The sequence below is a fragment of the Elephas maximus genome, chromosome 1, assembly GCF_024166365.1.
Source record: "Elephas maximus indicus isolate mEleMax1 chromosome 1, mEleMax1 primary haplotype, whole genome shotgun sequence".
Classification (NCBI taxonomy): Eukaryota; Metazoa; Chordata; class Mammalia; order Proboscidea; family Elephantidae; genus Elephas; species Elephas maximus.
In genome coordinates, this window is record NC_064819.1 from 72,765,424 (window position 1) to 72,777,951 (window position 12,528).

Below are 12,528 nucleotides of genomic sequence, written 5' to 3' on the forward strand. Positions count from 1 at the left end.
ACGACTTGGTGTTTTCCTATAATATGCCAGAAGGAAAACCTTGGAACAACTTATTTTACCCTAAACTCATAATGACTTATAAGTGTATGATTTATTAATTCCCTTAAAGACATTGGCTTTTCAAAAGATAATGTCTTCAAGAAGTAGAACAATAAGATGGAATACTTTTGTAATACTCAACATTTTAGCCAGTATGTCTTTCGGGAAGTGAGCACGTCTTCGGGTAAGAGGCTTCTCTTAATCTCTTTCTCCAAAAAAAGAAATCAGCAGCATTCTAATATTCATTGTACAGTTAACCACTGTTTGACCCAGAATGAATAATATTCCATTGGTCAGTTTCCTTATCTGTAAAATAAAAGACTACTCTTGTATCTCTAAGATTTCATCCATTTCCAAATATTTAAAAGTAACTCATGAGTTGTGTGACCTTTTTAAAACTTTATATGTTTCTTCTTCCCTATATGTAAAAATGGGATGATAATTATCCTATCTCATAGGATTAAATGAGGATTAAATTAGTTAAAATGTGTAAACCATTTAGAACAGTGACTGGTACATATAAAACACTATATAAACATTAGGTATTATTGTTGCTACTCACATGGTGTCCCCTCTCAGCCTACTTTTTGGTAATCACTGGAGCTTCCAGCTATAATGTGTCTAAAGTGGAACTCATATGTTGTCTTAAAAACACCAGGTCTTCCAGTTTCTGCCATAATTTTCTACAACATCTCCCCAACACACTTTTCAGTCCTCTGCTGACAACAACAAGAGCTACAGCAATATCAGACAATACCTTTGTAACTCACTTTACTCCAGCCTGTGGTTACAAGTGGCATCATGCTCATAATGTTAAATCCATTTTTGGCTAATTCTTATCTCATCTGATAAAGTTGAGCCCAAAGTATTCCTCAAAATCCCATCTGTCTATTTAATTGTGTCTCTAATTATTTCTTACACATGCTTACGAACAAACTCCGCTGGCTGTTTCATCAGTAGGTATCCAACATTCAGTTCCTCCCTCCTCTCTCTCTGGCCCATGCTCACTGGGTATTGCTTGTACAAAGGTAAATATAATACCTATTGAATAGTGAATGCATGCTTTACATCAGGCACTGTTCTGCGCACTTTACGTGTATTAATTCATTTAGCCCTCATCACAACTCTGCATGGAGATATGACAGGCATCAGGCCCATGTTATAGGAGACAGAACTCAAGAGATTAAATAACTGATCTAAGTCAACCAGTCAACTGAACTAAGTCAACTTTGATTCAAAAAAGTTTAGAGTGTATGAAACAAGAAATAAATTTGCATAAAAATATGAGAGAGGAGTCCATACAGATATGAAAGGAAACTGAAGAGGAAAAAATGTCATTGCCCCACATGAACCAGAGCCTCCACCAGCCTGACCCCAGTAGAGCTAGATGGTGCCTGGCTACCACCACCGGCTGCTCTGACAGGGATCACAACAGACAGTCCTGGACAAAGCAGGAGAAAAATGTAGTACGAAATTCAAATTCATGAACAAAGACCAGATTTATTCATCTGACAGAGACTGGAGGAACCCCTGAGACTATGGCCTGCAGACACTCTGCTAACTCAGAGCTGAAACTACTCTTGAAGGCCACTTTTCAGACAAAGATTAGACAGGTCCATAAAACAAACAAGAACACTTGTGAGAAATGTGCTTCTTAGTTCAACCAAATACACGAGACCAAATGCGCAACTTCAGCCCAAAGGCAAGATGAGAAAGCAGAAAATGACAGAAATTGGACAAACGGACATGGGGAACTCAGGGTGGAAATGCTGTCACATTATAGGGATTGCAGCCAATCTTATAAAACAATATGTGTATAAATTTTTGAATGAGAAATTAACTTGAGTTGTAAAGTTTCACCTAAAGCACAATAAAATTTTTTTTTTTAAAGTTAAAAAAAGTATCATTGAAGAATTAACATGAAACTTAGGCACAGGGAGATTAAATGACTCATCTGATTTGTTTAGCCACAAAGAGGTGGCACCTGGGTTCAGCCAGAGAGGTTGAGTCTTTTGTCTACACTGTTAACCATTATGTTATCCTGATGTTACTATTTTATTTGAGGAAATTGACGAATATTTTATCTCTAATTTTTTTTTAATTCTTAAGAATTAAAAGTATATTAAACAAAAAATAAATCATCAGGAAAATACAAGGAACCCAAAACAGATAAGAAAAGAAACTAAAGAGGAAAAAATGTCTTTGAAGAATTATGTAATATGGAATTAGCAGCAAGAAGAGAAATTATCACTACTGAAAATCATGTCAGTGACATGGAACAGAGGCTTGAAAAAGTCAAGGAGAACACAGAGGGTAGCAAGATACTGGATCAAATGATGATAAATAAGAAGAGAAGAAAACAAAGGTTTTATGTGAATAAATAAAAGCAAGTTAATTAAGCAGTCAATTCACTGAATCTACAGCTTCAAGGTGACAGTGGTGCTTCAATGGTAGAATTCTCACCTTCCATGTGGGAGGCCCAGGTTCAATTCCTGGCCAACATACCTCATAAATAGCCACCATCTGTCTGTCAGTGGGGGCTGGCATGTTGCTATGATGTTGAGCAAGTTTCTTTAGAGCTTCCAACTAAGATGGACTAGGAAAAAAGGCCTGACGATTTACTTCTGAAAAGCAGCTAGTGAAAACCCTATTGGTCACAATGGTCCAACCCACACCAACTGATCACGAGGATGGCTTAATACCAGGCAGTATTTCCTACCGTTGAACGTGAGGCTGCCACTAAGCAGGGGCTGACTCCATGGCAGCTAACAACAGCACAGCTTCATGGAAAGTATGTAGGAAAACAATCAATGACATAAGTGTAGAAAATAATGTAAACTCAAGTCATGATGGAATTGAAATAAAAAATGTATCCAAAAGCTGGTTCTTTGATGAAGATGCTATTCACAACAATAAAAAAAGAATCTACTACTCAGATTAATCAGCAGGGGTAATTAAATATAACAAATAATTATAAGAAAAATAGAGATTAAAAACATTTTAAAAAGGCAATAAGCTAATTAATGTGGAAATGTAGAGGAAGTAAATTATTTTCTAGGAAAATATAAGATATAAATATGAATAAAGAAAAATAGAATATGTCAAAAAGCATGTAAGAAATTGAGAAAGTTGTCAAAAAATTATCCTTTAAAACAAAGTTATGTCCTGGTGGTTTCACCAGAATAACTCTGTGAAATTTTTAGGAGCAGAAAACGCCTACATATTCCACACAGGAGAATTCCAAATAATCTATATAGATACCCCACCTTAAGATATATGAAAAGGAGGGGCAGGAAATCACATTATAGTAAAGGAACCAACCAAACATTATCTCAAGCCAGGTGATCAAGGTTAACATCAGCATAATATCAACATAAGTCATGTTGATGGTATGTACCTTTGATATGATGTAATGAGAATGGTACTTTAAATATAGCGTGTGGCTTAACAATATAATCATGGGGGAAAAAATGAGATGAATGTTAATTGAGAACATTCTATGAAATAACTGAAGGGTACTCCTCAAAACTACCAAGGTCCTTAAAGACAAGGAAAGCCTGAGAAACTATCACAGCAAAGAGGAGGCTAAGGAGACCAAAACCAAACCAAACCCATTGCTGTTGAGGCAATTCCAACTCATAGCGACTCTATAGGACCCTAAAAGAGTAGAACTGCCCCACAGGTTTTCCAAGGAGCGGCTGGTGGATTTGAACTGCCAACTTTTTGGATAGTGGCTAAATTCTTAAGCACTGTGCCACCGGGGCTACCCTAAGGGAACAGAATGACTAAGTGTAATATGATATCCTGGATGGAATCTTATTTATCTAAATTTCATGTGACCTTGGGCAATGCACTTAATCTTTCCATGCCTTGGTTTCCTCATCTTTAAGTGGGTAGAATAATAGTACCTAGCACTTGTGTGAGGGTTTAATGCTTGAACAGTAAGCACTAAAGGAGTATTAGCTACTATATTTGATAAGTTTACATAGTAACAGAAACAGGACATTAAGTTAAAACTAAGGAAATCTGAATAAGGTATGAACTTTAGTTAATAATAATGTGTCAATATAGGTTCTTTAATTGTGAAAAATGTACTATGCAAATATAAGATGTTAATAATAGTGGGAAGTGGGTGTGGGATACACAGGAATTCAATAATTTAGTAATTCTAAAATTGTTCTAAAATAAAAAGTTTATTAAGAAAATGGTTGTGTGTTTAAAACACACCAGATCATAGATTGGGATGGGAAGTTTTATCCTTTTTTTTTTTTATGTGGCAAATATACAAATGCACACACACAAAGTAAAAATGCAAGTCAATTATGTGAGTGAATGAAAAATTCTGGCTAAAATGTTAGCAAAATAATTCAAGAAAGCCGGCCGAATATATTAAACAAGACAATATCAATCGAAAAATGAAAGGATAGTCGACATTACAAACAGTAATTATAATAAACTTACACAAACCAACTCAATCCTCCTCACAATGCCATGAGGTAGACAAATTATTATCCATGTTTTTATAGGTGAGACTCAGAGGCCACAGAGAGGTCAATAACTTGCCCAAGAACACACAGCTATAACTAGAGCACCTGGCATTGGAATCCAGGCATCTGACTCCAGGATTAATATATTTGATAAAACTCAGGTATTCATATAAAAATATTTTAAAAATAGAAATAGGATACCTTAATATCATAAAAGCACATGGCACACCAGTAACCACTAGCATACATAATGGTGTAACATGAGAAACATTCCCAGTAAATTCACCTATGCCAGGAGTGTCTTCTCTCACCACTCCTATTTTACATTGTTTTGAAAATGCCAGTGAATAAAATTACCCAAAAGAATGAAATAAGAGTTGCAAACAGCAAAAATAATCAACTGTTTTCATTATTTATACATAATATTTTTTATGTCAAAACTGAAGGGGGAAAACTGATGAAAATGATAGAAAACTGTTACGGAAACAATAATAAGTATTTTTTTAGGTGTGTGAGGCCTAACTGAAGATAACCATAAAATTTTACCTTAGGACAAAGAATAAGATTTGAACACATTGGGAAGCAGCCCTGTCTTGGCTAGAAGAGGCAATACTACAAACGTGGTCATTGGCTTGAATCTCTCATATCAATATGGTATCCGTCAAAATTCCAAGGTAAATTTTTGTGGGTAGAGAGTGTTGACTAAATGCTCCCCGAGTTAAACTAAGGGTGAGGATCTGACTGTCAATTTCAGAAGCTTAGCAAGAGCATCACTACACAACAGGAAGCTCTGCCGGCCATTTCCAGTCATTTTGCTCCATGGAGGCAGCCAGGAAACAACACTCCCACATGACTTGGGCAGTGATCCCATATTGCCTCTGGGCTTTCTCTGCTGGGACAGTCTATCAACTATTTCCAGTTCTTTTCAAACTTCTGCATCTGGATTCAATCCCAGTGAAAGCCCTAGAGCTGCCATGGAACACTGGTAAATTTTGTGCAAGCCTAGATTACAGTATCAAGATGAAGTTTAAATATTTCTGTAATCAAACCCTAGCTTACCTTTCTAGGCTCATCATCCTCCACCCTTCAAACATTGTTACTCTTCCATGTTCTCTAGTTATAAATGGCACCTTGAATCATCACAGCTGCCAAAACAGGTATCTGGAAGTGATATCCAACAACTTCCTCTCTCTCACTATCCATGTGCCGTCAATCACTGCTTCTGGCCAATTCTTTCTTCTAGCTCCACTTCTTTCAATTCCCAATCTTGACAGATCGTCCTGGGGCCCTGCACAGTAAACTATTCCTTAATACTTGCTCTGGCCACCTCCACACATTTTTTAAGTTTCCTCTTAAGCAAACTTCTGAGGGAGGTACCTCAACCCTCACCTCCCAGGGAAAAGGAATCCTTCAAACACAAGCAGAACAACGTCTGCTCTCCCTGTATTTCTGATTCACAGACAGCAATTTTCTCTCTGTCCAGACACAGGAAATGTGGGAGAGGAGCATTCTGATCGTATGATTTTCTGTGCCCTCTCATTTTAGGATTTTGTTCTGTCCGTTATGGGTTGGCCATCATTTTGCTACTCTGTAATTTTACAATTTTCGCCCAACAAATGAACTTGAGCATTGCCATGCCAGCGATGGTGAACAACACAGCCCCACCCAGCCACCCCAATGCCTCCACAGAAAGGCCCACCACTGACTCCCAGGACTACTGGATTGAAACTCTAAAAGAATTCAAGGCAGTGGTAAGTGTAATGTGACTCCAGACGCTTTCTTTCTCTCAAATAATTTCACTTAAAGGGTTATTTTAACAAAATATGGGATTCATTTAGTCAGAAAATATTTATTGAGCATCTACTCTGTGCCGGGAACAACCTAAGGATCATAGTATGTATCTAAGGAGATTATATTGCTATTTTTTGAGTGTAACCAAGGACTTTGAATAAATATATATCATCGTCTACATTGATGAAAGTCTCCGTAAATAAGTTTCACAGAGTAATGCCTGCTTTCTGTTCATTTCTTCCACATTTTTTTAGTTACGTTGCATATGATGCTGCCTACTTTATAGACTTTCTTTCTGTACAAAGGCTCTGACATTTTAACTGGTGGTTAACTGTGTTATGGTAAACCGAAAGAATGTGTGGCTTTAAATTTAGGTTTTTTGATGAAATCGGTAGATTGGAGGAATTGAAGACAGGTAAAAGGAAGAACTCTCTATTATTTTTTACCTTTAAGTCCTCACAATAAAGACTGTGAACTCTCTAACCAAAGGCAAATAAATAATGAGATCCTCTTTCTCCTTTAGGCCCCTGTGTATGACTGGAGTCCTGAAATTCAGGGAATCATCCTCAGCTCCCTCAACTATGGCTCCTTCTTAGCTCCAATCCCTACTGGCTACATGGCTGGAATATTTGGAGCCAGGAGTGTGGTTGGTGCTGGCTTGTTCATTTCCTCAGTCCTGACTCTGTTCATTCCACTGGCAGCAACTACCGGAGTGACGTTGCTCATTGTCATTCGGGTTGTGCAAGGCATAGCGCAGGTACCAAGATGTCTTCCAAGTATGAATGGACTATAGGATCCAGAATGAATGCAAGAGTGCAATAATGAATCTTTTTTTTTTTTTCTTCAGGTTATGGTAACGACAGGTTATTATTCAATTTGGGTCAAATGGGCTCCTCCACTTGAAAGGAGTCAACTCACCAGCATTGCTGCATCAGGTAAGTGATACCCTAATCCTCACCTTATAGGCACTGTCCAAGAATACTCTGCAATGACATATCAAGGGAACCAAAGCTTTCACCCCAAGCAGAGTACTCTGTCTCCATAGTCCCTGCTTTAAACCACTATCCTATACGGTCCCTCTTGGTCATAACTGAATGCTTCGAATGTACCAAACCTTTGTGTAAGTCCTTTGCCCATATTATTTGATTTTGTCTCAGAACAACTTAATGAGTCAGCTATATATAATTATTCCCATTTCACGTATAAGGAAATTGAGATATAAAGAGATCAATAACTTTCCAAGATCACACAGTTATTGAATGAAGGAACAAGGTTTGAACGTAGATAGTGTGGATTAAAGCTCATAATCTTAATCACTATGTAACTCAAATTTGTTAAAAGAGTAGTCTGTAGGAATCACATAGAGTCCCAAGCCTGATCTTTACACCCCGAATGTGCTTGCATCTTGTGTCAGGGGCACCGTTGGGATCCTTCATCGTCTTCGCTGTTGGTGGTCTCCTCTGCCAGACCATAGGATGGCCTTATATCTTCTATATCTTTGGTGAGTTTGCTTTTCAAATTTCAGAGTTTATTTGATGACAGAGACTGCAGGGCACTTTCGTTTGTTTGTTTCCTATGGAAGTTCGCCATGGTTAACAAAATCCTAATAGATATGGACCTTTATATAACCAAAGTTGACAATATTCAGAGCTAATCATGTGGTGAGTCTTGCTTGTTGGCAAAATGACATGTAAGTTTCAGTAGCCTCAGTGCCTAGCTAGAATAAGCCTTATGATTTTAAGGGCACTATAACATTCTTTCATGTTTCTAAATTGAACCCACAAGGACCCAGAGTCCTTTCTTTCATAAAGTGCTGAAAAGGTTATTTTGATGGGATTTTACTGTAAATCATATACGTTCATGTAATATTTTCTTTTGAAGTTTGCCAATTATTACAATAACCGGAATATTGCAGGGATGTTAAGGAGTGGAGAATAAACCAATAAAGGCTGCAAGACACGATGGGTCAATATAAGGCTCACTAGTGAGCATAGTATGCACAGAGATGGCGCAGAAATGTCCAAAATACACATGGAGTGTTCCTGAGGCAATATTCTACTACTTTACAATATTACCTTTAACCAGTCCTGTTTGCAATCCTGCCAGTTGCTTTCAGCCATGGTTTGTGTTTCCTTTTGAAACATTCTGTGTTTGAAATACCATCTGCAAATTGTCTGATTCCTTAGAATAAGTCCCACTAAACTTTTCATTAGAGAATATTTCTCTTAGATGCTGCCTTCTCATAACATCAGGTCAACAAATTCACCAGAAGAAAAAATATTTAAAATGTTATTTCTTGAGCACATCTACTTTAAAAAGTTCTGCCTCAGAAACTCCAAAAAAGCAGATGAGGAATAGTATTCGAGCACTGAGAGAGGCTTACTTATCATTCTGGGGAATAGTAGATAGTATATACATACTAGGAAATCAATAAATATTTGTTTTATGAATACTCAAATCCTCCAACACCAATGTGAGACTGTGCTAATTTTCACATCTATTCCTCCCTTAGTTTTAAATTCCTTGATGGCAGAATTGTGTCTTTGTAGTCTTATATTCTTAAAATCTAGCTAGTACGGTGCTGCTCCATGACATTTATGAATGAATATGTGAACAAGAAGCCAGCAAAGGTGCCCGAGAGCACTTAACGTTTTCTCAAGGTCCTAATAAAGAAATTTTAAGATGAGCCATATTTCCACTCAATATTGATAAAGTTGAGCTCCTCATCACTACAATAATGTGTATACTAGAGGAAATTTCCTTGCTGATGATTGACTTCAGCTCATAATCAGACATCAGGTAATCAGTTCTACATTTTGACTGGTTCTTTACCAGAAAGTGCACTTTAAAGCACGGGAGAAAGAACTAGTAATCTTTTGTTATAGCTTCAACAATGGTGCATTTCCATACCTTCCAAACTGAGTGATATAAAACAACAATCATTTATTCTCACAATTCTGTGGAATGTCCAGGCAGCTCTGAAACCCATGTCTCTCATCTCCCTTGGAGAATTGGTTAACTGGGATATGTTCTTCCCATGGAAATCACCAAGACCCAAGAGGACAAGCAAGAACACACAATGCTTCTTAAGGTCTAGGCTCTGAATAGTTCCATGTAGTTGTTGAAAGACGATTGTCCAGGTATGGACCAGTAGCTTGAAATTAGTCTCCAAAAATGGAGGGTGCCAAGAGACCGAAGGAAGAGGAGGTCAACTCCAGTGTGATAACAAAGGAGTATATTAGCGAAACTTACATATGAGGCAAGTCCTGAGTGGCTGCAGGACCAGAACAGATCTCCACACCCAGCAGTGGGAGGGCAGAGGTTTTATAGTGGTGGCGGACAATTGTGGCTCCATGTCAGGGGCTTACTTAAGAATACAAACTTTAGTGAATTAGCAGACCACATGTGGTGCCCATGTTCAGCCTTGCAAAACCCATTTCCTCTTTAGTTCACTTCTTGAGTCGGGCTCTTACAATCTGGCATGTGCCCCTTCTTATGCTGTAGTATGAAAGACTCTGTTCTGTCCCTGCTGGAAACAGATATAGAAGTGGGGTTGGCCAGGTATCATGTGGTGCCCACTCATGTGTAAGAGACAGAGAAAGTTATTGTGTGCACAAAACAGGGGAAAGTCTTCACTGATAAGGAGAAGGAACTGTAAGAGAAAAGGTGATCCAATTCCCAGCCTTCTTATCAGAGAATGTCCTGGGCCCAAGGCCTTTACTTAGAAAGCCTGGATGGGATGTAGACAGTGATACACAGTCAAGGTCAAAGTCAAGAGGTGGGGAACTACCTCCACCTAAGATAGGACTATGTAAAGGGGTAGATGCAGGGAGGAGCAGAGAATTGAGGCCAGTCATTCTGACAACCACAGTAATCATCTCAGGGCAGAGTCAAAATGCAAGAACTCCAATGCAACGCTCACTGGATCCTCAATTTCTAGGTGGAATTGGCTGTGTCTGCTGTCTTCTCTGGTTCCCTTTTGTTTATGATGACCCCATGAATCATCCCTTTATCAGCACTGATGAGAAGGAATACATCGTTTGTGAACTGACCCAACAGGTACATTGAAGAACTCCCCTGTCATTTCTCACTGTGTCTGCCCGGATGTCTCTGATGTGAAGAGTGTAGTGAAGAGAACTCCTGTCTCTGATGGAGTGAATATTGATATGTGTTTTCTTCTAGGATTGTTCTCCAGGCTGGTCTCTTCCCATTAAGGCTATGATCAAATCCTTACCACTTTGGGCCATTTTAGTCTCTCATTTCTGTCAGTCCTGGCCTTTTTATATCATGACGGCGTACACACCAACATACATCAACTCTGTACTTCAAGCTAACCTCAGAGATGTAAGTACAGAGAAAGGTCCATGTGTTCTTCTACTTGAAAGTTTAATTATATTATACTCTGTCTTTCCCAGGTCACAAAATCAGGAGATTGATCCAAATGACTCTCAATGGCAATGCAATGGGGTTAACTTCAATTGTGATTGATCTCAACGTGACTTGGTACTTATTTTTAGGCAGGCCGATATGGTTCTAGATCATCTTGGTATTCATAGACTGTCATATGTGTTGGTTTATGCAAAACTTCTATATTCAATCATTCAATATTTACTAAACAAGGACTGTACTGGCAGCATAAGCAATAAATGGTGAAAAAAACAAATTCTGCTTTTGAGATGCCTGTGACAGAGAAGTTTAAAAAAGATATGCTGAAAACAAGACATCATAAACAGAACATAAAGCCTCAATTAAGATTCACAGTTAAGCTGGTAAATAACTTTTTTAACAGTGTATTCAAGTATAATATACATAAAGAAAAATTGTTTATGTGCATACATCTCTCTGAAATTTTACAGAATGAATGGATCCTGTGATCGACTTAGTTGTTCTTTGCAGTTGAGTGGGTTCCAACTCATGGCCACCTTATTTATAACAGAATGAAACATTGCCTAGTCCTGTGCTATCTCCCTGGCAAGTGTATAGCACAAAAGTGGCAAAAATTACATTAGGATTCTATGGACTGTTCATGACAATTTACAAAGCCATGGAATCACTCTCAACTTTTGTATTCAAAAAGTAGCTTTCTTATATTGACTGAATTCCTTTGAGGAAAGGTGCTAAGTGGCCAACAGGAAGATGACCTCTTAGTGGTCAGAGTCTGGGGACCAGGCAGGATCAGGATGCAAACAGGCTGGAAGTACTGAGATCAGAAAGCCCAAGGAGGGAGTGAACATGGATCTTCTCAAATAGGGAAGAGGGCCTGAAACAGGCAATGAAACCAGAAGCTCCAAGCAAGAGAATCAGGGTACAGGAGGTCCAGAGAAGCAGGAAGTCAAGGCTGAGAGATAGACTTCTCTAGGTTGGCTGTTGGAATGATTTGCCTCTGCTATGAGTTCTGGAGGGAGAACTCCCCATCCTCAAGGCCAAGGCGTAGAAGAATGAGAGTTGGGTATGAATGGAGAGACAAGCTGAAAGCAGGTGATAGAGCTAACCCTTCCCATTGTTTGAGTTCTACCCAACAACAGATGGTCTATTTTTCCTTGAGACTGAAATTTGGCTTGCATTTTCTTCAACAGAATTTTAATTTAGAGGTTGAATCGCTAATCTATTAACAGAGTTCAACATTTTAAAAGCTATATAAAAAGGTATAGTTTGAAAATTCTTACTCCCACCTCTGTTCCCAGTCTGCCCTAAACTCTGCGCCCAGTCCACTCATAACCATTTTTTTAAATTTCTTATATATTCTCACATTGTTTCTTTATGGAAATGCCAGCATACGTGAATGCACATTCTTGTTTTCTCAACTTTTTATACACAAAACATTGTATGCCATATATGCTGATACATTTTATATATTAGTTTTTTGTATTTTAGGGTTTTTTTTGCCACTTCAGAGACCTCAGGTATCTTTAATATCAATACATGAGAACTATCTTCCTGAGAAGTATTTGGGTTGTTTCAATTCTTTTGATCAACCTTGCAATGAAAACTTTTTTCATTTGTCAATGTGCAATTGTGAAACTATTTCTGTAAATTTCTACATATAACATTGATGAGTTAAGGAGTACATGAGTATAAATTTTTATATTTATATAGATTGTTGTATTGCCCTCTGTCTTAGTTACCTAGTGCTGCCATAATAAGAAGTACCATGACTGTGTGGCTTTATAGAACATAATTTATTGTCTCACAGGTTTGGAAACTAGAGGTC

At 38.0% G+C, this 12,528-nt stretch overlaps 1 protein-coding gene across 2 annotated transcripts in view; it reads left to right on the plus strand.

Annotated features, from left to right (window-relative positions):
• Positions 1-12,528, plus strand: part of LOC126076565 (probable small intestine urate exporter) — a 63,257-nt gene that overhangs the window by 46,342 nt on the left and 4,387 nt on the right. For both annotated transcript variants that reach the window (XM_049885217.1, XM_049885223.1), the window contains 6 exons: positions 6,072-6,277; positions 6,841-7,074; positions 7,165-7,252; positions 7,732-7,818; positions 10,258-10,376; positions 10,500-10,661. In XM_049885217.1, coding sequence (XP_049741174.1) covers positions 6,072-6,277; positions 6,841-7,074; positions 7,165-7,252; positions 7,732-7,818; positions 10,258-10,376; positions 10,500-10,661 — 896 coding nt within the window. The remainder of the gene's footprint in view (positions 1-6,071; positions 6,278-6,840; positions 7,075-7,164; positions 7,253-7,731; positions 7,819-10,257; positions 10,377-10,499; positions 10,662-12,528) is intronic.